Source organism: Alosa pseudoharengus, unplaced genomic scaffold, assembly GCF_046254945.1.
Source record: "Alosa pseudoharengus isolate Yale_2024_CS ecotype anadromous, Long Island Sound unplaced genomic scaffold, YU_APseudo_1.1 YU_APseudo_1.1_scf_3, whole genome shotgun sequence".
Classification (NCBI taxonomy): domain Eukaryota; kingdom Metazoa; phylum Chordata; class Actinopteri; order Clupeiformes; family Clupeidae; genus Alosa; species Alosa pseudoharengus.
The window spans coordinates 41,038,521-41,061,271 of NW_027468718.1; the positions used below are offsets into that span (position 1 = coordinate 41,038,521).

Genomic DNA, 22,751 nt, shown 5'->3' on the forward strand with positions numbered 1-22,751 from the left:
GGAAATGCCAAGGAGTTAGAGTACAGCCTTCAGGGGGGCGAAGGGTTGAAGTGTGGCCAAATGACCATGGCCCAGGGCTTGATGTGGAGAGTAAGGCTGTGCTGGAGGTGTCGTGACTTCAAATGTGAGGTTAACCTCGATCAGGATTTGGGAGGAAATATCTGTTGCAAGTGAGGTCATTGGTTTGCGTTGGGTTGCCATTTTTTTTTGTTTTTTTTTTTTTACCAGCCCAGGAAAAGCGAGTTTTCCAAAACACACACCCAACACACCAAACACAACAACACAACACACACACAACAACACAACACACACACAACACAGGCTCTGTTGTGTTCCTTCCCAGAAGCGAGAGGGAGTGATCGGAGGGGTGAGGAACAGTGGGAGACTGAGAGTGTAGATATGCAGGGTGCACGCCAGTCCGCCAGACTCCGTCCCCTGAATGCACAGCAATCTTCTGGTGCCAGCAGCCAGGACACAGCAGACCCACAGGCCCACACTCACAGGCTGCTACAAGTCCTCCTGGACAGCAACACACTAGAAAAAACTAACTTGTCTTTTGAAAGCTTCTATACATTTGTTTTTTTTTGTAGGGGTGGGGGTGGGGGGTCCCGTCTCGAATGATCTCAGACGTACTTGAGGCTTGGTCCTCCTTGGATACATTTAGTGAGCACGTATTATTATCATGGTGATACCTGACCGCTCAATGACACTTGTGTGTCAAATGGAAGGGCAGAGCTCCTCGGCGGTGATCACTTTCAGTCGTTCAGGCCCGCTGACCGCTGAGTGTCTGCCAACCCCATTCTGGAGCAGGGGCCACACAAAAGGCCTCCTTATGATGCCAAATCCCTTAAGCACCCATTCAACCTGCGGTGCCACCGACAGATCCACAATGTGGCCTCGTCCAAGAGGCCCATTTCCATGGCAACGCGGGCCTAGATCGTTCTACCAGCGCTGGGGTGTGTGTGTGTGTGTGGGGGTGGTAATGACCTTTTATTCGTTTAATTCATTTTCATCATAAGCATGGATGTCTCTATTCATTTCAAAGACCTCTTTTACCCCAGCCGTGCTTGCAGAAAAGGCCATCAGACAAATAGAAAAAAATCACTCCATTTAAATGATGCTGTTTGGATGGCCTTATCGTTCAGAACAGTGTGAATTGCTGTGGCATTGAGTACACAAATGCTGCTAATATGTTTTGGAGGAGGAAGTAAGAAACAAAAGAGAGAAAAACACAAGGGTGTGTGTTACATTGTTCAGTTACCAGGAAGTGGAGCTAGGCTGAATGTTCAGCAGAGATGAGATTTGCAGCATGGGGCAAATTAAGGGCCAGGGACAAATTAAGAAGCTAAACAAAACAAAACAAAACAACAACATGGTCTGCCCCATTGTACTTCCTAACTCATGAGTAGGTCACAGGAAGGCAAATCCTGGCTAAGCTCATTGCAATTCCCACTGCTGTTTGTTCTTTTATCTAATGACTTATAAAGACTTTTGGACTACCATATGTGTGAATTGTGCCATATAAATCATCATCGGTAACACTTTATTTTAATGTGTCGCTGTTACAGTGTACCTACCTAATCAGGTACAGTGGTACAACCAGTGTAACAACATGTACTATCAGGTACTATCATTGTACTTGCATTGCATGTATTTGTGGGTACCTACATATAGTTGTTACATTGTAATACTGAGTGCTTTTACAAAACTTTGCCAATTTGCCTAAATTTTCATCAGAGGCAAAGAGCTGACCTGAGACCTGCTGGATGGGGTAAATCTGGTCATGTTTTGTAAAAGCACTCAGTATTACAATGTAACAACTATATGTAGGTACCCACAAATACATAATGCAAGTACAATGATAGTACCTGATAGTACATGTTGTTACACAGGTTGTACCACTGTACCTAATTAGGTACAGTAGGTACACTGTAACAGCAACACATTAAAATAAAGTGTTACCAAATCATCTTGTCTTGCTGTTGTATAATAGATAGACACCACTGCAACAGTGTTACTCAAAATAAATAAATCTTTATTAATGATTTGCTGTAGACATCGTCCCTCGTGCATCCCAAAGGTGACAAGTTAGCAAGTCCCTTTAAAAACAATGTGCTTGGCTAGCACATGAACTGCAGTCATACGTACAGGTACTATGAATCAATTAGTATTACAAATCATTTCCAAACTGAAAGACAAACGACAACAAAAACAACAACAAATACAACAACAAAAACAACAACGCAAACAACACAAACAACAGCGACAACAATCCCTGTTGTCTCTCTCCCTTGCTAAGGCCAGAGGAAAACACTTTAGTGTCCATCCACATCCAAACTCTTAGCTCTAGTCTCTGTGTTAGACCACATGTAAAAAAAGAAAACAACGACCTAAAGTAGTGCTGTCTACAGAGGCAAAACTTATTTAGGAATGTGCTTCAGGCTATTTTAGTTCTTTGTCCTCGTTAGGAGAGCGTGATAGATTACAGACATAAATATAGCCAACGAGCAGAAACAAATACGCGTGGCTGAGGAGAACCTTCAGAAGTGGCACACCTAAAAACAGTAGTTGCTATTGGTCAATTCAAGTTGCGAGTGAAATATATTGCACAGTTAGTTCCTCACAGAGGCTGCATTAGAAGAGAATAGGACAGTGGGTCTGTTTGTACAGTAGACACTGATCTGGAAAAAAGACATACACAGTTTCAGGTATGAATCCAGACAGACACAAACACATTCACACTAAAGACACAAATGTACAGTATATGTATCCACACAGACAGACAGACAGACAGACAGCCGGCCTCTTCGAACTTGTTCACCTTTCGACAAACGGACATGCACGTGGACCAACAGCACATACTTAAGCACGTTCCACAAAGGCATCAGAATTCAACATTGTACCATCAATACAGCCAGGTCACCATCCCAGACCCCCTGCCCTCCTCTCCCCTTTCCACCCCCCCCCCCCACACACACACACACACACACACCCAGCCCAGCCCAAGTAAGCAGTTCACAGTTCTGATCAGTGCATCGTCCACATACAGCAGTGTTGGTGTGTGTGTGTGTGTGGAGAAAAAGCGGTCCATGTGTCTCTTTCCCATGAATGACCCGAGGTCTAGACGGTGGGGGGGTGGGGATGTGGTGGTAGTTTGGACTGGTCTGAGCTGGCCAGGCAGGTCTCTCCTCAGTGCAGGCTTCAACAGTGTTCAACACACAAACTTTTCAGTAGAAGCTTGTGGTTTTTATTCCCCCTCATTTTCCTTCAGCTGCAGGGAAGGGGGTGGGGGGAGGGAAGAGAAAGAAAGATGTAACGTGCCAAAGTGACAAACGTCAGTGTACTGTGAGGAGAGATGTCTTATTTCATCATGGCAAGGTGGAAGTGAGTTCACTCAATGGGTCTTTTATGACTCAACGGGACAAGGTGGAGCCATTCTACCCCCTGGCTGTCAATATAACAAAAAACACTGGTCTCAAAGACAGTCCACATCAAACTTTCAGTGTAAAAAAAAACGATGTAGTCATGCGATATAAATAAGCCATTCATGTAGAAAAGCAATGCTGCCCCAGTAAAACTAGACACAACCATGGTGCAGGGGCTGAGGGGAGGTGTTGGAGTTAAGCTACTTTTCTTTTGTGCATTGATGATGCTGCAATGGTCCATAAGTGTTCAATTTCCTGCCCACTCAAGCAAATCAAAACATCTAAATGAGATGGGATTGCTCGGTTTATTAGAACAAACCTCGCTGGCATGTTAAGTGGGTTGAAGAGCACGGCACACTGCGCTGTTCTGAGCTTTGCTGTGCTGCAGCCGTGCAAACCTACCTCTCTCGTAAATCCACCAGTGTGTGTGTGTGCGTACGCTCGGCTCAAGGCTGCTCCCTCGACACCGCCAGCGCTCTCCTAGGAGAGACGGCGGCAAGGAGCTCGCTCACGATCTCCTGCCGGATTTCGTCAGCGATGCTGTCTTTGATCTGGGGAAAGGTGAAATGTGGGGATAAGGCAGGGAAGGGGGGGGGGGGGGGAAATGAGAGTCAAAGACAAATAGAAAAGGTGGATTGAGATAACGAAGAACAGAAAGACTGTGTGTGTGTGACTGTGAAGCGTGGACTCTCCTGGCTAGCTCGGACCTGGCCTGGCACAGTGGCATAAACACATGGTGGAGTTAAAACGAGTGGCTGGCAATGCCAGGAACATACTGTTCTCCTGGGGCATCCACACCCACCCACCCACACACACACCCACCCCCACCCCCACCCCCACCCCCACACCCACACACACACACACACACACACACACACACACACACCACTCAAAATGCACAAAATCCTGCCAAACCTATGACATCATTCACAGGAGGGGAGAAAACAAAGTCACACACACAAAGCCGGGACTCAAAGACGGCTCTGCCGATCAATTCCAAGTTTCCTTTAAAAGCTCCAGAGGTGCAAGTGCAACTCGCCAAGGTCTTAAATTAAGCGGACAAATGGTTTTTCATGAGTGGATCTAGTCAGTAGCCATGCTGTCATCACACTACATCTGTCAGAAGACAGGAGAGGAAATGTTTTTCTGTGTGTGTGTGTGTGTGTGTGTGTGTGTGTCTGTTGTGTGTCATGCGATGCCAAGGACATATTAAATATGTTCAGGACAGGTCTACCCCTTCCTCTGATGACCAGTAAGGGGAAAGAGACAAAACACCCCTCTCTGGAGGACACACTTCAGGAAGGCTTTCCATAATACATAGCTCTGGTGACAGTGGCACTAGTGCACTGGAGTGCAGTATAGGGCAGCCTTCCCCCTTGTTTTGGGCTAATTTTCTGTGCTAACAGGAGAAACTGTGACAAGGGCCACAAAAGAGTAACATGTATCTATACTTTTGTTTTCTATCTATAAATTACAGGAACGTCTGTCTATCAGTGTGTGTGTGTGTCTGTGTGTGTGTGTGCGTGTGTGTGTTAACCGCATATCTGTCGAACCGTTCGTCCGTTCGATTTCAAACTTGGCAGGTGTCTTGCTACAGGCACGAGTAAGTGCTGTGTTAAGTTTGACGTTGTTTGGATAAGTAATGCAAAATATATTGTTTAATAAACCGGTAAAAGAAGCACACGTTTGCTTTCTCCGCTCTACTGTAGCCACTCCCCCTGTCACACAGCACACCGCAGGGCCAGAGACAGCGAGGGTAAAGGAGTTTTGGCAGCACTGAATCAAGGCACAGCACGGGTCAAGATTCAAGATGTTTTGGATGATTATCATGTCTGACATCAACAATAAAGATTCCCTATATGCAGTTTGCTTGCATAAAATGATTCTGTGGACAAACATGGGTATGCAGTGGCTATTTAAAATGACATAAAAATGATGTGCAATAAACTGACACTTATAGTATAGTGTCAGTACTTATATACTTATACAAATAGCCTAGAATACTTTGGACTTGAGACATTGAATAACAAACAACAAACGACAATTCCGACTGCAATGTCCCAAATTGAGGCTAATGGTGCCAAATTTAACGATGTTTCAGAATGCCACACAGCTAGACAACGAGTGGCAGACAGATGTCACTTATGCTACCAAAGACTGAGTCACATCATTGCAAATCTCATATGACGATGCATCTTTCTACAAAATGGTTTGTCTTCCCTGCGGTCATGTTAGGGGATTAAAGGGTTAATTATTCACTGCTTAAAACCACTGCAAAAAAAGTTCATAGCAGATTAAAGGCTCCTCCACAGACAGCCTCTGCATTCTAGCCTCATCCTCACAGCTGCACTCTCATCCGGGGAGAGCTCGGCATTAGCCATGCATGCAGGGCAGCGTTAACACGACTCAGCAGAGTGGACTTCCCCTCAGGCTAGTCACTCACCTCTTTGATCAGCTGTTGCAGGTGTGGGTTATCGGCTCCTCTTTCAGCTCCTCCTCCCCCTCCCCCTCCTCCTGCTGCTGCTACCCCTTCTCTCCCTCTCTCCTGCAGCAGATGGGGGTTAATAGCTGCCTGACTCCCCTGCTCCACCGCTAGTGAGCGCATCTCAGTCCTCCCCTCTCCATCCACCTCCTCTGCGCCAGCCAGAGGCTGCTCTGAGGGCTCCACACCTGGCCGTGGAGGGGGGGCCGGGGTGAGGCTGACTGTGGCCCGGTAGAGGGGCTGAGGAGTGGAGGTAGAGGAGTGCCCGGAGATGGCCCTGTGGCTCCGCACGGGGCTGACGGTGCCCGAGGAGCGGCCCGACATGGGGGTGGTGGCGCGGCTCAGGCCCCCCAGCTCCGACTGCAGGTACAGCTGCTCCCGCAGGAGGTCAGACACCTGGGGAGAAAACACACACACACACACACACACACACACACACACACACACACACACACACACACACACACACACACACACACACACACACACACACACACACACACACACACACACACACACACAAAAACAACCATAACAATGTGTTAAAACAAATGACAAATACAAACATGCACGTTTATATAAACACAAACACACATCCAGATACAGTATGTGAGCCTGAAAGACGAGCAGTGCTCACACACACACACACACACACACATAGACACAGACACACACACACACACACACACACACTGTTATGCGAGCCATGGCGACAGTGGCACACTCACCGGCTCCAGGGCCGAGGCGTTGGACAGGCTGTCCAGACTGTGACCTCTGTGCATGGCCTGTGTGTAAGAATCACTCATTACAAGGGTACCAACAAACCAGGGTTACGGCGGCCGTGGCCGTGTGCCAGACCTACAATATGAACGCCAGCCTAATCTTGGCAGAATAAAACAAGAAAGTCCACTGAAGCGTGAGGTTTGGGACTATACATAGACAGTTGTATCAGTGTCCATCACACAGGGATTTACATTTCCAATTAACTAACAAAAGAAAACCTTGAGGTACATAAATAATTTAACTGATTGCATTATCAAATGTTTTTTCACCGACAAATAGGTTAATATCAAACAGCTTAATGCAAGACAGAAGTTTCAACTGTGAGGAAAATGTAAACTATGACCACACATGTGGATATCCCTCAGTGACCCAACTCCTGATGCTAATTATTCACAGAACATTGAGTTTTACGCTCTATTTCTGTGATATGGAAATGGTGTAGTAGCAGCCACTGACCATAGGGTGGCAGTAGAGGCCACGATGCTGAGCGGCGCGGAGCTGCTCGTTCAGCGCCAGGAGCCGATCCTCCACCTGCAGCTCCAACTCCTGCAGCTCCTGCCTGACCGAACCACGCAGACACTGCAGCTGTTCCGCCTCCATCCTGATGGAGAGAGAGAGGGAGAGAGCGAGAGAGAGAGAAAGAGAGAGGGAGAGAAAAAGGGAGAGAGAGAAAGAGAGTGTGTGTTATTGTCTATGTAGTTAATTGATCTTACTATGGTTGCATACACTGTTGCCAAAGTATACTGACGAAAACTATAGCCAGTCATGACAATAAAGCCACCTAACCGGGAGAGAGAGAAAGGAAGGGAGGGAGGGGGGGGTGGAAAAGGTAGTGAGGAGATGAAGTGTATCATTAGGAATACTGAGTCATTATACTACAGCAATATTTCAGGAAACAGAGAGGGTGGAGGGGCTTTATTGGGTATTGATCAGGTCTAAATTCAATTTGGAGGTAATGAAAGCATTATCATCACTCCAAATGTTGCTGACACTGAGTCTAACTATTCTATACACTACATCTGCATACATCTTTACAACTTCACGAGATGCCGTAATTACAGTTCAAAAGAATAAACATGGCGGTTTCATTTATTCTTCAGGTTACACAGAAAGCCATTAAACTCTGTCCAAACAACTGACATTAAAACAAGGCGTCATAACCACTGGACAAATAGCAGAGAAACGACACGTGGGCTACACTGGTTTTTGTAAAATGAGCTAGTTCCCTCTTGTGGTGGGGTGTACAAACATAATGAAGCCAAATCAAATGTAAACAGTGACATGTGATCTATTGGGTGTCAGTAAGCCCTTAGGGCCTCATGCACATATAGGCACAAACATGAGTGCAGCGTATTTCACTTCCCATGTTCGAGTACATCAGATTCCATTGTTTCCATGCAACCCTGCACATCACCGCAGAGCACCTTCGCTGTCACCTTGCGGATTATGATTTAGTTCTATTTTTGTTGGCACCGCTTAGTAAAATCCATTGTTGATCAAATGCTTGTCAGCTGAACATTTTGTTGTTGGTGTACGTAGGCAAGTGACCAAAAGTGTCGCCGCACTTATGTAGGCTGGCTATGTGGAGGCCAGGGGCGGACTGGGACCAAAAATCGGCCCTGGCATATTTGGCCCAAGCGGCCCTCAAATCGGTCGGGCACACCTAATTAAATACAAAATCTTTGCATTACCCTTAAATATGCATATATTTTCAACTGCCATGGAGCACTGAAAGTGATAGGCCTCATTGGCAATCACTCTCACTGATCATAGGTAGCCATGGAGTACATGATCTCCATATTCAAGTAGCCTAGGCTATACAAGCAATTATTAAAGAAGAGTTTCTGCTTGAATTCAAAGTATCATTTCAAATTATTCAATAGGCTACATTTAAACTATACAATGCTCAACTGACAGCAGCACCAAACAGTTACTGAATTTGCCTATGTGTAAAGTAAATTACCTAGATTGTAGTAGACGTTAATCACTGTAAGACAACTGAAACAACACAAAATAAATAGGGCTGTTGCTGGAAATATTTAATTCCTGTAGGCTATACTACATTGCTGGTACATTTTGGAACATTATAGCTGCATTAACTAATTATCTTTAATGTCTTCCAGTAGCCTATCGTATAGGTTACCGTATATTAGTTGGCTTGTGCATGAATATGACGATGTTTTGTAGCCTAGATTTCCGTCAGTCTACAGTCTTTTAGCCCATCTTTACCATGATAATTAACCCTTCCAAGATAGAACCCTTTCGACGCTCTACTTTGAGACCAACCACCACTAATGCCATCGATGTTGAATTTTGGGCGTCTGACGAAACTGATCAATCTGACCAACAATTAACATCGATTTGACACTCTTTTGCTGTCCGGGGTTGCAAATCATTCATTTAGAACATTTAAGTTAGGCTGTTTGTTTTTATAATCACAGCACGTTATCATAACCACATCATTACATTATCGCAATTAATAAGTGATCATAATCATCATCGTCAGCATGGCATGTCACACATAGCCTACCTGCTCCACCACTGAGTTCTTATCATGTAGCCGCAAGGCTCCACCACCTGCTCACTGTCCCTCTGTATGCTTGCTTACATCCTCGTTCAAACTCAACGAACTTCAACATGTTGCTGACATATGCTTGCCTACTTGCAATATTGTATTTTTTAATTTTCATTGGTGTTACTTTTGCACTATTGTCACTACCGGCATCCGCCGCAATTTCGTGTAGGCAACTTCGATTAACTTCTGATGGCTCACAAAATCCTGGCTCTGGGACAAAATGCGAGGGGAGGGCCTGACGTGAGCTGTTATTGGACCAGTCGACATATGGAAATGTAACCAGTGGGCCGATGATTGTCCTTCCTTTAGGCCGATTGTTGGCCAAAATGATTACATTTTATATATAGCCTATTCTATCGGCCCAAAAGTTGCGTCGGCCCACCAAGAAAATCCAAGGTGGAGGCCACAATAGTACGTCCACATGTGACCACTCATAAACACAATCACCACTAGCTTGAAGAGAAGTGCTTTGGAGAGCACTTCACTTAAATGCTAATTCATCCTGAATGGTTGAAAAAGCATCTGCCAACTGTGTGTTTGTGTGTCTGTGTCCTAACCTCTCCTCCTGACTGAGGTGCTGGTAGACCTGAGGAGTAAGAAGTAAAATAGTGTGTGTGTGTGTGTGTGTGTGTGTGTGTGTGTGTGTGTGTGTCCTAACCTCTCCTCCTGACTGAGGTGCTGGTAGACCTGAGGAGTAAGAAGTAAAGTAGTGTGTGTGTGTGTGTGTGTGTGTGTGTGTGTCCTAACCTCTCCTCCTGACTGAGGTACTGGTAGACCTGAGGAGTAAGAAGAAAAGTAGTGTGTGTGTGTGTGTGTGTCCGCACCTATCCTCCTGACTGAGGTGCTGGTAGACCTGAGACTGCTGCCTCATCAGGGACAGCTCCAGGTCCATCATCTGCGTGCGGAACATACACAAACTCCTCTTCCTCATCTGCAGATCCTGGAGAAAGAGAGAGAGAGCGAGAAAAAGAAAGAAAGAAAGCTCATTAAGACTGATAACGTGCTTGTTTGGGAAAGCAGACACACACACACACACACACACACACACACACACACACACACACACACACACACACACACACACACACACACACACACACACACACACACACACACACACACACACACACACACACACACACACACACAAATATAATCTCCAAACCAAATTCATGATTTTCGAGAAAAGGATAGATAGTCTTGGGAATTGAATCAAGCTCTCCGTCACACCACTCTCCACTAGATGGCCCCGCAACAGCCCCAGGGGGGCTTATGGAATCAAATCTTCTCTTCTGGGAAAACTATTTTTTTCCTCAGAGAAGGGGAAAGGCTTACCTCATAGAGCGTTTGGACGGACCTCTGTGGACTGAAGGCATCGGCGGGGATGTCGTCAGGACACGGGGTAGAGCCCTGCCAAAAAAAAAACAACAAAAAAAACACCACACAGAGTGTGTTAGGCAAGACAGGCATGCCTCCACTCAAGCTTAACCACAACCAGCTCATGTAATCACTTTCATGCAAATGTGTGTTTGCGTGCATGTGACCATGTATGTGTGTGTGTGTGTGTGTGATCTGTATCTGTTTATTCTCAGGGAGGATCGACCACAAGAAAGCGAGAACCTCTACCGCCCTTTATCACGCTGTATTTGCCCAGGGAGGCAGAACAAACATGCATGACTCAGTAGTGGTTGGATATGGATGGCTTTGGAGCAGGTATCAATATCAAAGTCATAAATTATCATTTCCTGGAAGGGACAAAGGGCTTCTACTAAGCCCATCATGGAAAAGCATGCAAAATGGTCACTTGTACTGTCCAACTTAATCTCACTTGATCACCCCTGTTGCATTCTAAGGACTGGAAGAGTTGGTGTGTGAGGGCGTGTGTGTGAATATGTGTGTGTGTGTGTGTGTATGTGTGTGCACACGTGTGCGGGGGTGCGTACGTGCGTGTGTGTGTGTCTGTGGCCAGTACTCACCCGGGCCAGGCTCTGCACGGTCCCCCGGATCTCGTGCAGGACCCTGCGGAGCTGCATCTCCGTGGTGGACAGGGCTGGCGGGGCCGCTGGCTCGTGGGGGAAGGGGAAGCATGGAGGCCCCGAGTACTGCGGGTTGTAGGGCTGACCGAGGCGACCAGGCGACGGCGTGCAATATGGCAGACTGTAGGGGGCGATGTGCGGGTGGACCAGGGGGCTGTAGGAAGGGACCGGACTCGGGCCATGAGGGTGGAGTGGGGAGCTGTAGCGACCGTCAGGCTGCTGCTGCTGCTGCTGCTGCTGCTGCTGCTGCTGCTGGGGGTGGTAGGGGGAGTTGTATGGTGAAACGCCATATGCTAGAGGACTGTAGGGGGCGCTGTTGAGCATGCTGGCGCTCTGCGGAGGCGTGAAGGGGGTCGGGGACGGCGTGTAGCTGCTGCCCGAGGTCTGGGGGAAGGCACCGTTGAAGGACGAGTTCAGGCTGTTGTAGGGAGAGCCGCCGGGCACTGTGGGGTAAGGGAAGCGGAAGTGAGGCAGTTGGTGGGGCAGCTGTTGGGGCAGATGCTGGTGGCGGGGCGTGGCCGAGGGGGCATGCTGCTGGCCCAGCGCGAGGTTGGGCACGCTACTCCAGCCGCCGGCCTCGCCGAGCGTCCGCTGCTGGGGCCAATCGTGCAGGAGCTCGCTGTGGAGCGAGCTGTTGGACAGGTTCAGGTGGCCGGGCAGCGCCAACGACGGGTACGCAGGGACGATCTGCGAGAACGGCCTGTCAGTTGTCGGCGCAGCCGTCTGCGATTTGATGATGAGGGTGGTCCGGCAGCTGGGTTGCCCTTCCTCACCCTCGTCCTCCTCCTCTTCCTTGTTGTTGCCCTCCTCTTTGATGGAGCCCACCTCCAGCACTGCGTCCGAGTCGGGGGTGTAGCGGTAGGAGAAGGTGGGTGGGGTGCAGTGCCGCACTGACCCGTGGCCCAGCTGGACGCGCATGGAGGAGACCACACGGGACGGGCTGAGCAGAGAGGTGGGCAGCGAGCTGGACCGCTGCATACGCCCCAGACGGGTCTTATGCACCCCTTGGGCCTGGGCAGATGTTGTTGGCACTGCCTGACTCGACCGGTCTTCCCTCGTCAAAGGGGAGCACTCCTGTGCCCGGTGCAGGGCAGTGCGGACCAGGTCAGACGCGCTGTGCTTGGAGCCTTCCGGAGAACTTCTGAGAGAAGACGCAGGAGCCTCCATGGGTGGGGAGAGTTCTAACGACACCCCAGCCTCTGTCTGAGGTGAGGCTTCTGCAGTGGACCCTGTAGTGGTCAGACCAGGCTCGTCTGCAGAGCTGGCCGTCTGCGCGGCTATAGCGTCGGCCGATCTAGAGAAATGGTGGGAGTTGTACACAGGCACCTTCTTCTTGCCCTCCTCCTCCTCCTCCTCCTCCTCACTGTGTGTCTCTAGGACGGCCTGGGCGTCCGGCTCGAGGGCGGCCATGTCGGTGCTGAGAGGGGTCGTGGAGTCGCCCGCGTGGGAAGTCACCGTGGTCTCACTATCGCAGCTGTCCGAACTCTCCTGAATCTGACAGCAAAGGACACCATGGTGATGAGAAACAAGCTAGACAACTTAAGCTCATTAATCTTTCTTTCTAGTAAATATTTGCCATTTAGAGACCAAAACATGTAAAAATCACTAGAACTTTTTAAACTTAGGCGTCAGACAAGCCTTTACCATATCACACAAAGCACCCATTAGATATGACAGTGTAATCTGCTAGTTCTGTCTCAGCATTCCCAATGGCTCTGATCCTTCAGCTTGCACTCAGAACCTGCGGGAAGGTCAAAGTGAGTTAATTACCTTCAGATAATTAATTGAGCAATCAGCACAGGGGTCTTCAGCGAATCCACTGCTGTCTGACTGCTGGCTGGCAGTCCTCAGCAGCTCTGCGGACACAGCCGGAAACAGACACAAATATAAGACACCCAGAATAGATCAGATAAATAATCAGCAGAACAATAAAATCAAGAGGCAATTCAACAGACTCATGGTGTGACAAAACACAAAGCTTGCAAACGAGATTCAAAGGACTAAGATATTTACTGACTAATGAAGGCCTCTCAACCAAAACGGAGATAGCTACAGGACTACTTTAGGGAAGTGCTATTGAACTCTCGTTATGTTCCGCAGTAGACACATTTGAAAGGAGAATGGTGGGGAAAAACACTGATGTTGAATAGTCACTGGTGACTGCTACTCTGCAGCGCTACTGATCAGTACACACAACTGCCACAAGGGGGCAGACTTGGATCAGTTCTGGAGACCAGAGCTCAGTCGTGGGGGCTATGTCAAGGGCACTAACGGGGCTTAATGGAATAGTTTTCAGCTGATGCACTTTGAAGAGTAATGCTTTTACCAAAGTTGTTTTGTCCCTAAGAAAAAGAAGTGAACTTTTAACTGGTCACGCAAATTAGATTGTCGTGACCTGTATTCTTAGTAGCAAATGTTCTGCATTAAGAGTATCAGGCTTAACTCAATCCCACAATCAAGAATAGTCTGTGAATATCTGCTTTCACTGAAATAATCAAAGGCTTGGGGCCTCACTGTTTTGGAAAATGTCATAAGAAGTGAATTAGCTTAGATAAAACTGTTTATAAAATTTGTTTGTCAGAAGAGCAAAAGCACTGTTGCTTAACGTAATTGTGGCAACATCAGGAATATATTCCAGCCTTATTTACCCTGAAACTCCTAATAATAGATGGCTGATACTGGATGAAGGCCCCTTTGAGAATCCTACCAGCAGACAGGGTAAGAGACAGACAGCATTCCTGGCATTAGGTGTAGTGTTTTAGGTTTGTGCGGATGAGCAGGTTTCACTGCAGGACAAACTCACCACTGCCGGCTCGAGATGTGCTTCGGGTGCCAGGCTCGTCTTCCTGCAGCTGCAAACACACACACACGCACACGCACACACCATACACACACACACACACACACACATTAGACTTGCTCAGCTTTCAAAATACAGAACATTTCAAACTTTACAACAGAAGTTTCTGATTGAAAACATAAAAAACGCTAAATAAATAAAATCCTCTGTTTTATTCTCCTCTTTTAGGTGGATATACAATTCTTAAATTGGACTAATTTCTGGGAACAAATCAAATGTTCCAATGTCAAAAGTTGTAATGTTTGTAAAGCAACCACAATTGTAAAGCAACCACAAATACGGTAACTGCTCAACTATCTTGTTCAACACAAATGTGGTTATACTAATCTATAAGGTAAAGTTTGAATCTTAAGTGAGCGTGTTCTCTCATCTAAGCTGTGCAACATAAAAGCAATTGTGAAAATATTTAGTCCAACTCAATAATTAAGCTGTCCTCTGCAACATGACCTAACCGAGGCACGTACCGCAGTGCATTAGCAAAACAAAACCACAGTCACTCTTGCCTATTCTCTAGGGACAAACAAGTTCCCGTGCTTCTCTTATTTTTAGCTTCATGTCACGACCGGCGGCTTTCTCACAAAGCTGTAACTACAGCGATACTGTGGGAGTACTATGGGATGTGGGAGTATGGGAACAGCCCCTCTCTCTCCCTCTCTCTCCATCCGGTGTGGGTGGTATCTACAGCCTTCAGTGTTAACCCAGTGACCAGTTCTATGTGGAGGAACAGGCCAAACAAAACAAAAACAGGCTTGGAGTGGTTCTCTACCTCGTCCATCTCGAAAGACTCGCGGGCCTGGGGGGAGGTGCGGAGATGGTCGAGGAGCGGGTTGGGCAGCAGGTTGGACGGCTCTTTGTCTGGCGTGGAGGTGATGGCCCTCTGGAGGTCACTACCCAGTTCCTTCGCGTTGACCCTGGTCAGTCCATTACCGTTACTCTCCTCCGAGACCCCACTGATGCTGACCAGTACCGGGGTCTCCATTCCCAGCACAGGGCCCTCTGCCTGGGTGTTGGGCTGGGGTTGGTCCCCTCGGCTCTCTGAAACAGGCGCGTCTGGGGCGTCCCAGTTGCTCTCGCTGCTCCCCTGTCCGGCTTCCTCGGCCACAGTGGCCAGCGAGGGCGAGTCCTTCTTCCTGAACGCCTTCTGCGGCTTCACCTCGGCGAGTCTCGCGTGCTCCTCCGCCGAAACGCTTGCGCCGATCCCGATCCCCGGGGGGGTTCCGGGGTCAGAGTTCGTTGGCGCCGCCGCCCCCGCCATCGCGCTCCCCTCTGGCGAACCGGCGGGGGCGTGCAGGTTGTGGCGCGTCAGGCTCTTCTTGAGGATCTTGACGGCGTTGAGCGTGGAGTGGGAGTGAGCGCGGGCGCGAGGGATGGGCGGCAGCTCCTTGGCCTCACCCTCTGCTTCACCACCGGGGCTGGCGCCGACGCTGCCGATCTTCTGCACGGGTAGACCGGACACCTGCGAGTAGAGCGACGAGAAGGCGTTGGCCACAGTGGTCAGCACCTCAATCTGCCGGAAACGACCTTCAGAAATGAGAGAGAGAGAGAGAGAGAGAGAGAGCGAGAGAGAGAGAGAGAGAGGGAGATATGAAAAGACAACTCTCAGGGGGCTGTGTCAGCAGAAACAGATGTCTGAGAAACATTCACAAACACACACAAACACACACACACAAAATATTCAGCTCTTGAAACAGCATCCTTGATAAATTTAGCAGCAAAGATGATTAATGCTGCATGAAACTTAAAGGTGTCAGATCATAGAGGAGCACTGTACATGCAGTACACTAGACTGGGGATGGGAGGGGTGGCAGCCACTCATATTTTTATCCCCCGTTCCACAGCCTTACAAGGCGCTGGGACACACACACACACACACACACACACACACAAAAGCAGGAGGATGAATGCTATGTAGATATGGAGGGGGGGAGAAGGACTGCACTTCGTCTCCTCTGAAATGCATGTTAGTGTGATATGACACGGCACATTAGGCCTGCACAGCCCAGGAATTTATCACTCTTTCTGCAGACTTTTCCTGCAGTCACATGAGCCGACTGAGTCAGCAAGATCAACAGAGAGAGAGAGAGAGAGAGAGAGAGAGCGAGAGAGAGAGAGAGAGAGAGAGAGAGAGAGAGAGAGAGAGAGAGAGAGAGAGAGAGAGGGGCGATGGTGACAAAAAAAGGAACTGAAAGTCTTCAGTCTTCTTTAGGAAAGAATAAAACTCTGCTCTCCCCTTCTCTTCTTTCTCTTTCCTACAAGGGAAGAGGGACACACTCGCACGGCGCTGACCAAAAGATGCCTGAGGGAGCGCTGGAAGGGAGGGAAAACAGGGCGCTTACATAAGAAGTCAACATGACTCTATGGGAGAGCCATGCACCCCGACTCAGTGCAGCCTCACTCATCCAGCCTCTTGTGAAATGTCACCAGGGCTGGGACAGTGTGAGTGTAAGTGTGTGTGTGTGTGCATTAGGCCTGTCGCGATATTCAATAAATCAATTAATCGCATGATAATTAAAATTAGCTCGATAATTTTTCTGGCCGCGATAAATGCCATTTGCTTGTTTGTTTTCCTCGTCTCTCTCTCTCCCTCTCTCGGGTCCTTAGAGTAACGATGAGTGAACCCTCATGTCAGTCACTTCTCAGTCGCATGGTGTGTGGGGAGGCGGGACTACTGGCGTATCCTACCACAGAGTGCAGCTAAAAAGCCGCGTGAGAAGTATACCGGTAGGCACTAGGCAGAGAGAAAGCTAGTTGCGAGTTTGAGTAGGCTACGCCTAATAAAGACAAAAAAGATGGAATTGTTTCTAAGCCAAACGCGACAGCTGCAGTGTGGGAGCATTTCGGATTTAAACCGAATGGCCGTGGTGAACCACTGAACGCGTGCGAGTCGGTGTGTCGCATTTGTTGGAAAACAGTCGCAATTAAAAGCGGCAACACAACAAACATGCATATGCATCTAAAACACAATCATCCGCTGCAGTTGTCCCAGTTGGGGAAAAAAAACACAACAAGTGGGCCGTCTTCCTCTTCCCGAGGAAAATTCTCAGAACGACAATATTATCGCTTATCGCAATAATTTCTGAGACAATTTATCGTCCAGCAAAATTTGTTATCGTGACAGGCCTAGTGTGCGTGTGTGTGTGTGCGCGAGTGTGTGCGTATGTGTGTGCGAGTGTATGAGCGAGTTTCTGTGTGTGTGTGTGTGTGTGTGTGTGTGTGTGTGTGTGGGGGGGGGGGGGGTCCATGGGATCTGAAGCTCTCTGAGAACTTTGATATTTAAGACTTCTCCGTGCTCTTTTGTCCAACAAAGCCAACATTGATGCATAATCCTACAACTGCCTCAGCACGTTGCAACTTCAGCCAAATCTAAATATACTGACATCAAATATATTCACAAATCAGACGCAGATCATTTCTGTATTTGCACTTCTGCGTTGATGATCAGCAGGACGAGACACACTGAGGTATGCACGCATGCATGTGAGAACGTGCTTCTCTCCTCAAAGTGATCTGATCATCTACGTGAACTTCAGAGGCATTCCACAAATCATTTTTGGACCATAAGCAAATGAGAAAATGGGCCTCTTTGTTCAGTGTTATTTTTACCACTCTGACTGGTAAGCAAATTAAAATTTTTCATTCATCAGACAGGACAATGTTGTGTTTTTGTATTTGGCAGTGAGCGTTTACCACGCTGCTTAAGCACAATGCATTTTAAGAGCATTGCATTTTCTGCATCTTGCGTTTTTGCAGAGGCGTCCTGAGCGCTTCGAATTAAAAGAAGTTGAACTCCACATGGAAAAGTACAACATCATTCACGTTTTTTATTAAAACAGTGCATTTAGCGTTTTAAAGCAGCAATCTAAACCCCTGTCTGATGGCGTATTTAATGAGCAAAACCAAGCCAGCTACTACTAGGGGGGTAAGCCGTTTGAACTTGGTAAAGTTATGCAATAATGACCTTCCTTATTGTACGATCAGATGGATTTCTCTGTCTGACTGCGGCACTTTCACAATGAGGACCTTAATAAAAAAACCTTAATAAAAAATGGACCTTGATAAAAAAAGGACATCCAAAAAGAGGAAGTTCCCTCATAAAACTCAACATCCCAGAACAAACACAGACTACTCTCTTTTCCAGATGACACCTCTCACTCTCCTGCTCTCTCAGGGCAGTACAGTCCGTTCTGCCCTCTTCTCCACCGCAGATGTGCTGAGGGTGTCCACATTTGCACTGGTCAAGGACACTGCAACCAGATTCCTCTGAGGTGGGTCGGTGCAGTTAAGAGGCGCAGCTTCAGGCAGCACTGGGAGGAAGTATGTGGGGAAAATGATTGACAGACAGGGCCATAAAAGCCGGGCCGGGCCGCGGCTGCAGCAGCAGCAGCGCTGGAGAGTTATGTAAGCGCTTCTTAGGTCCCACTCTCCCCAGCGTGTGTAAAGAGGCCAGAGTCCCTGGGGCCGGTTAGTGCACAGAGTCCGAGCCTGCAGCCCCGCCGGAGGACAACAAGGACCCTGTTTCGGAATCGCTTTCCCTCGCTTTCTCTCTCTCTCCCAGTCTCTCCCTCTTCCTCTCTTTTTACTCGTTCTCTCTCTCGTGTTCCTTCCTGTTGCTCTTAGGGTCTGATTTGTGGCACCCTTGCTTTGTGTGCTCCTGGCCAGTTTCACAAGAGCCATGCAAATGTAGGGCACTGCTAAGGGACTGGCACCCCTCTGGCAGCGGGCTGACTAGAGACAGAGAGAAGACAAGAGGAGAATCAGGTCTACCCCTTCCTCACTGCCTGCCGTGCCACACTGTGTACCCAACAACACACAAAGGCCCTCTTGTGCTCTTGGGTCTCTCTCTCTCTCTCTGTCTCTCTGTCTCTCTGTCTCTCTGTCTCTCTGTCTCTCTGTCTCTCTGTCTCTCTGTCTCTCTGTCTCTCTGTCTCTCTCTCTCTCTCTCTCTCTCTCTCTCTCTCTCTCTCTCTCTCTCTCTCTCTCTCTCTCTCTCTCTCTCTCTCTCTCTCTCTCTCTCTCTCTCTCTCTCCCCTCTCTCTCTCTCCCCTCTCTCTCTCTCTCTCTCTCTCTCTCTCTCTCTCTCTCTCCCCCCTCTCTCTCTCCCCCCTCTCTCTCTCTCTTGTTCGCTCTCTCGGTCTCTCTCTCGTTCGCACTCTCTCTCTGTCTCACTCTCTCTCGATCTCTCTCTCGATCGCTCTCTCGATCGCTCTCTCTCTCTCAATCGCTCTCTCTCTCTCAATCGCTCTCTCTCTCTCAATCTCTCTCTCAATCGCTCTCTCTCAATCGCTCTCTCTCGATCGCTCTCTCTCTTGATTGCTCTGTCTTTCTCTCTTGATCGTTCTCTCTCTTTTGATCGTTTTCTCGATTGTGCCCTCTCTCTCTCTCTCTCTCTCTTTCTCTCTCTTTCTCTCTCTTTCTCCCTCTCTCTCTGGAAGAGGCTGATGGCCGTACGTGGGCTTTAGAGAGTAGAGACGGGGGGAGAAAAGATGAGTGAAAGAAAGAAACACTGCGGTAATGATGTGGAGAGGAAATGGGGAGGTCATGATCTGCTGGTGACTCATCGCACTGGCCAGACCACAACCATCGCTGTGCAAACGTGCATGCATACACATACACTCAAACACACACACACGCACTCACACACCACATACACAAGCGCACACACACACACACATGCCAACAACCATATGTGCATACATACACACACACCCCCATACATACATACATACATACATACATACAAATGATCACATGAACAAACACAAAATCACATGCACACGCCAACAACCATTTGTGCGTATACAAACACACAACCATGTGTGCATAGATACACGTACACATACACATACACATACACATACACATACACATACACAAACACAAACACAAACACAAACACAAACACATACACAAACATACATACATACATACATACATACAAGTGATCACATACACAAACAGAAAACCACACGCACACACACCCACACCATCCGCTTTCAGTCACAAACATATGTCTACATCTAGTCTCTAGCTGCCATACTACTACTGAGCACAAAGTTAAACTCCACATGGAAAAGTAATGACCTTCCATATTGTACGATCAGATGGATTTCTCTGTCTGACTGCAGCACTTTCACAATGAGGACCTTGATAAAAAAAGACATCCAAAAAGAGGGAAGTTGCCTCATAAAACTCAACATCCAGAACAAAAAAAGACCACAACTCTTTCTTCCAGATGACACCTCTCACTCTGAAGCGATGCCTTCTGCGATACACTTACAGACTACAGACACACACACAGACACACACAAACACACACACACACTTGGACCTACTTGTCAGGGCGTAGTTGGGGTTCTCCAGCTCCATGCGCTGCAGCTGGGCGCTCAGGTAGACCTTGATGTCGATGCCGCGGGCGCCCGACGTGCCATTGAAGAAGCGCGAGGGCACCTTGGACGAGATATTGGGCTCCTCGCGGCCGAAGCCCAGGTTGTAGAGGATCTCCTCGGGGTCCTCCTCGTACAGGTCCAGCAGCTCCGACAAGCTGAGAGAGGACAGGCCACTAATAACCCACACGCGTTAGAGAGACGGTCAGGCATGCAGTACGGTCCACATAAACATGCATTACCACTTAGGCAATGCACACAACATGCAAATGAATCATTTACCAGAATAGAAACAGAGTCGGATAATGGCGATAACAATAACGAGCTAATTCTGCTGATTACGTCCATTAGGAGTTACACAGAAACACCTTTCTAAATTACAGACGTCCAGATAAGTGTTCCCGGCCACAGGATCAGAGGTGATGTAAATAACCGCACTGAGTAAACTTCTGAGTAAACCTTAGAAGCCTCTAACTTACTGTAAGTCTGTGCAGAAGTTGTACACAGACATTTCCGATGTATTGCTCTACATGTCAACTGGCAGAAAAAAAGTCTGAAATATTGCTGTATGAATTACTCCACCAAGCATGGCCTTAGTCTGCCTGGAACAGTGACAGATGACTAACACGATAATGACTAAACCAAGGTGAAGCACACACACACACACACACACACAAGGTAAAGCAGCAGAGAGAGACAGAGAGAGAGAGAGAGAGAGAGAGAGTGTGTGTGTGTGTGTGTGTGTGTGTGTGTGTGTGATCACATGCATATGTGTGTGTGTGTGTGTGTGTGTGTGTGTGTGTGTGGAAAAAGAGAGAGAATTGAGGGTTTACACACAATTTGTCATGTTACTGTTTCCTGTAATGCTGTCAATGTTCTAATTGTTATGCTGTTTTAATTGTGCTTTGGCAACACTGTACTTACTTACAGTCATGCTAATAAAGCAACCTTGAATTGAAAAATTGAATTGAGAGAGAGAGAGAGAGACAGAGAGACAGCGAGAGAGACAGAGAGATCTGTGGTGCTGTTCAGGACCAGACTGTTCTGTACCTGGACACTGTGGTGTTGCTCCTGCCGGAACCCGTGGAATTCATGCTCCTGCCTTTCTGCTTGAACTGAGTGCGCTTCTCTCTAGCTGGCACCCCATAGCTGACACACACACACACAGAAGAGGAGGGTCAGTTAGGTGGAGTTCCTCGAGTAACTCTGCAGGTGAACAGAGAGGGCAGAAAAACACACACACACACACACACACACACACACATAGACATATTGTATACACATAGAAACACACAGGTGCACCCGTGTGGGCTTGCTTACCATGGAACCTCAGCTTTGGTGCCGTTGGGCTGGAGGTGGTTGGCTGCAGTGGAGGAGAGGAGAGAGAAGAGAGGAGAGAAGAGAGAGGAGAGAAGTGTGGAGAGAAGAGAGGAGAGGAGGAGGGCAAAAGCACAGAAATCAGAGTCAGATGGCTGTCAGCACCACCCCACTCCCATACACACAAACACACACCAACCGCATGACACATGCTGCCGCATACCAATTCCTTTCTCTACTATAAAACACACACACGCACACACGCACACACACACACGCACACACACACACACACAGACACACACACACAGACACACACATACACACACACACAAAGAGAGAGTTCCAAAGATTGTTAGTTTCACAATCCTTTCCCTTGCAGAGGGGTGCACCTTCCCAGAAACAGAAAGCTTAAAACACGTTTCGCAAACAAATGCCACCACTCAAACGTCATTGGCACAGTGGCAATTTGCAGTGTGTCAGCGCGGAGCCTCAGAGACCTGGCCGCGCAACACGCTAAGTGCAGGAGCTCTGGCCTCGCTCCAGGCTCTCTCGCTCCGCTGACCAACCCGGGCCGGGCTCAGGCATGACCGGTGGGGGGGGAGAAAAGCGCAACATGCAGCTGCATACATCCACATCTCCACCTCCACAGCCTCCACCCACCAAAGCGTAACAACTCACTCTCTCTCTCTCCCACACCCACACCCAAGGAGGACACCAACTAGCTTTAGCGCCGAATTGCCTCTTCGCCCTGGAAGCCCAGGATCAAAGGCACCATTTTCCACCGAATTAGGCTTCATCCTCACAGGAGTGCCGCTGAAGAGGGATCAGCGTGGCCTGCCATGCTACACTGAGCTACGCTACACCACACCACCTACACATAGTAGCTC

At 48.2% G+C, this 22,751-nt stretch overlaps 1 protein-coding gene across 5 annotated transcripts in view; it reads right to left on the bottom strand.

The window, feature by feature from the left end:
* Positions 1-2,974: 2,974 nt before the first annotated feature.
* Positions 2,975-22,751, bottom strand: part of itprid2 (ITPR interacting domain containing 2) — a 48,383-nt gene continuing 28,606 nt past the window's right edge. For all 5 annotated transcript variants that reach the window (XM_076264267.1, XM_076264268.1, XM_076264269.1 and 2 more), the window contains 14 exons: positions 21,865-21,907; positions 21,595-21,693; positions 20,494-20,720; positions 14,928-15,682; positions 14,105-14,153; positions 13,072-13,157; positions 11,242-12,795; positions 10,601-10,675; positions 10,090-10,205; positions 7,147-7,291; positions 6,636-6,692; positions 5,869-6,303; positions 3,828-3,976; positions 2,975-3,271 (listed from right to left, as the gene is read on the bottom strand). In XM_076264267.1, the coding sequence (XP_076120382.1) occupies positions 3,872-3,976; positions 5,869-6,303; positions 6,636-6,692; positions 7,147-7,291; positions 10,090-10,205; positions 10,601-10,675; positions 11,242-12,795; positions 13,072-13,157; positions 14,105-14,153; positions 14,928-15,682; positions 20,494-20,720; positions 21,595-21,693; positions 21,865-21,907 (3,746 nt within the window). In that variant the 3' untranslated portion in view covers positions 2,975-3,271; positions 3,828-3,871. The remainder of the gene's footprint in view (positions 3,272-3,827; positions 3,977-5,868; positions 6,304-6,635; positions 6,693-7,146; positions 7,292-10,089; positions 10,206-10,600; positions 10,676-11,241; positions 12,796-13,071; positions 13,158-14,104; positions 14,154-14,927; positions 15,683-20,493; positions 20,721-21,594; positions 21,694-21,864; positions 21,908-22,751) is intronic.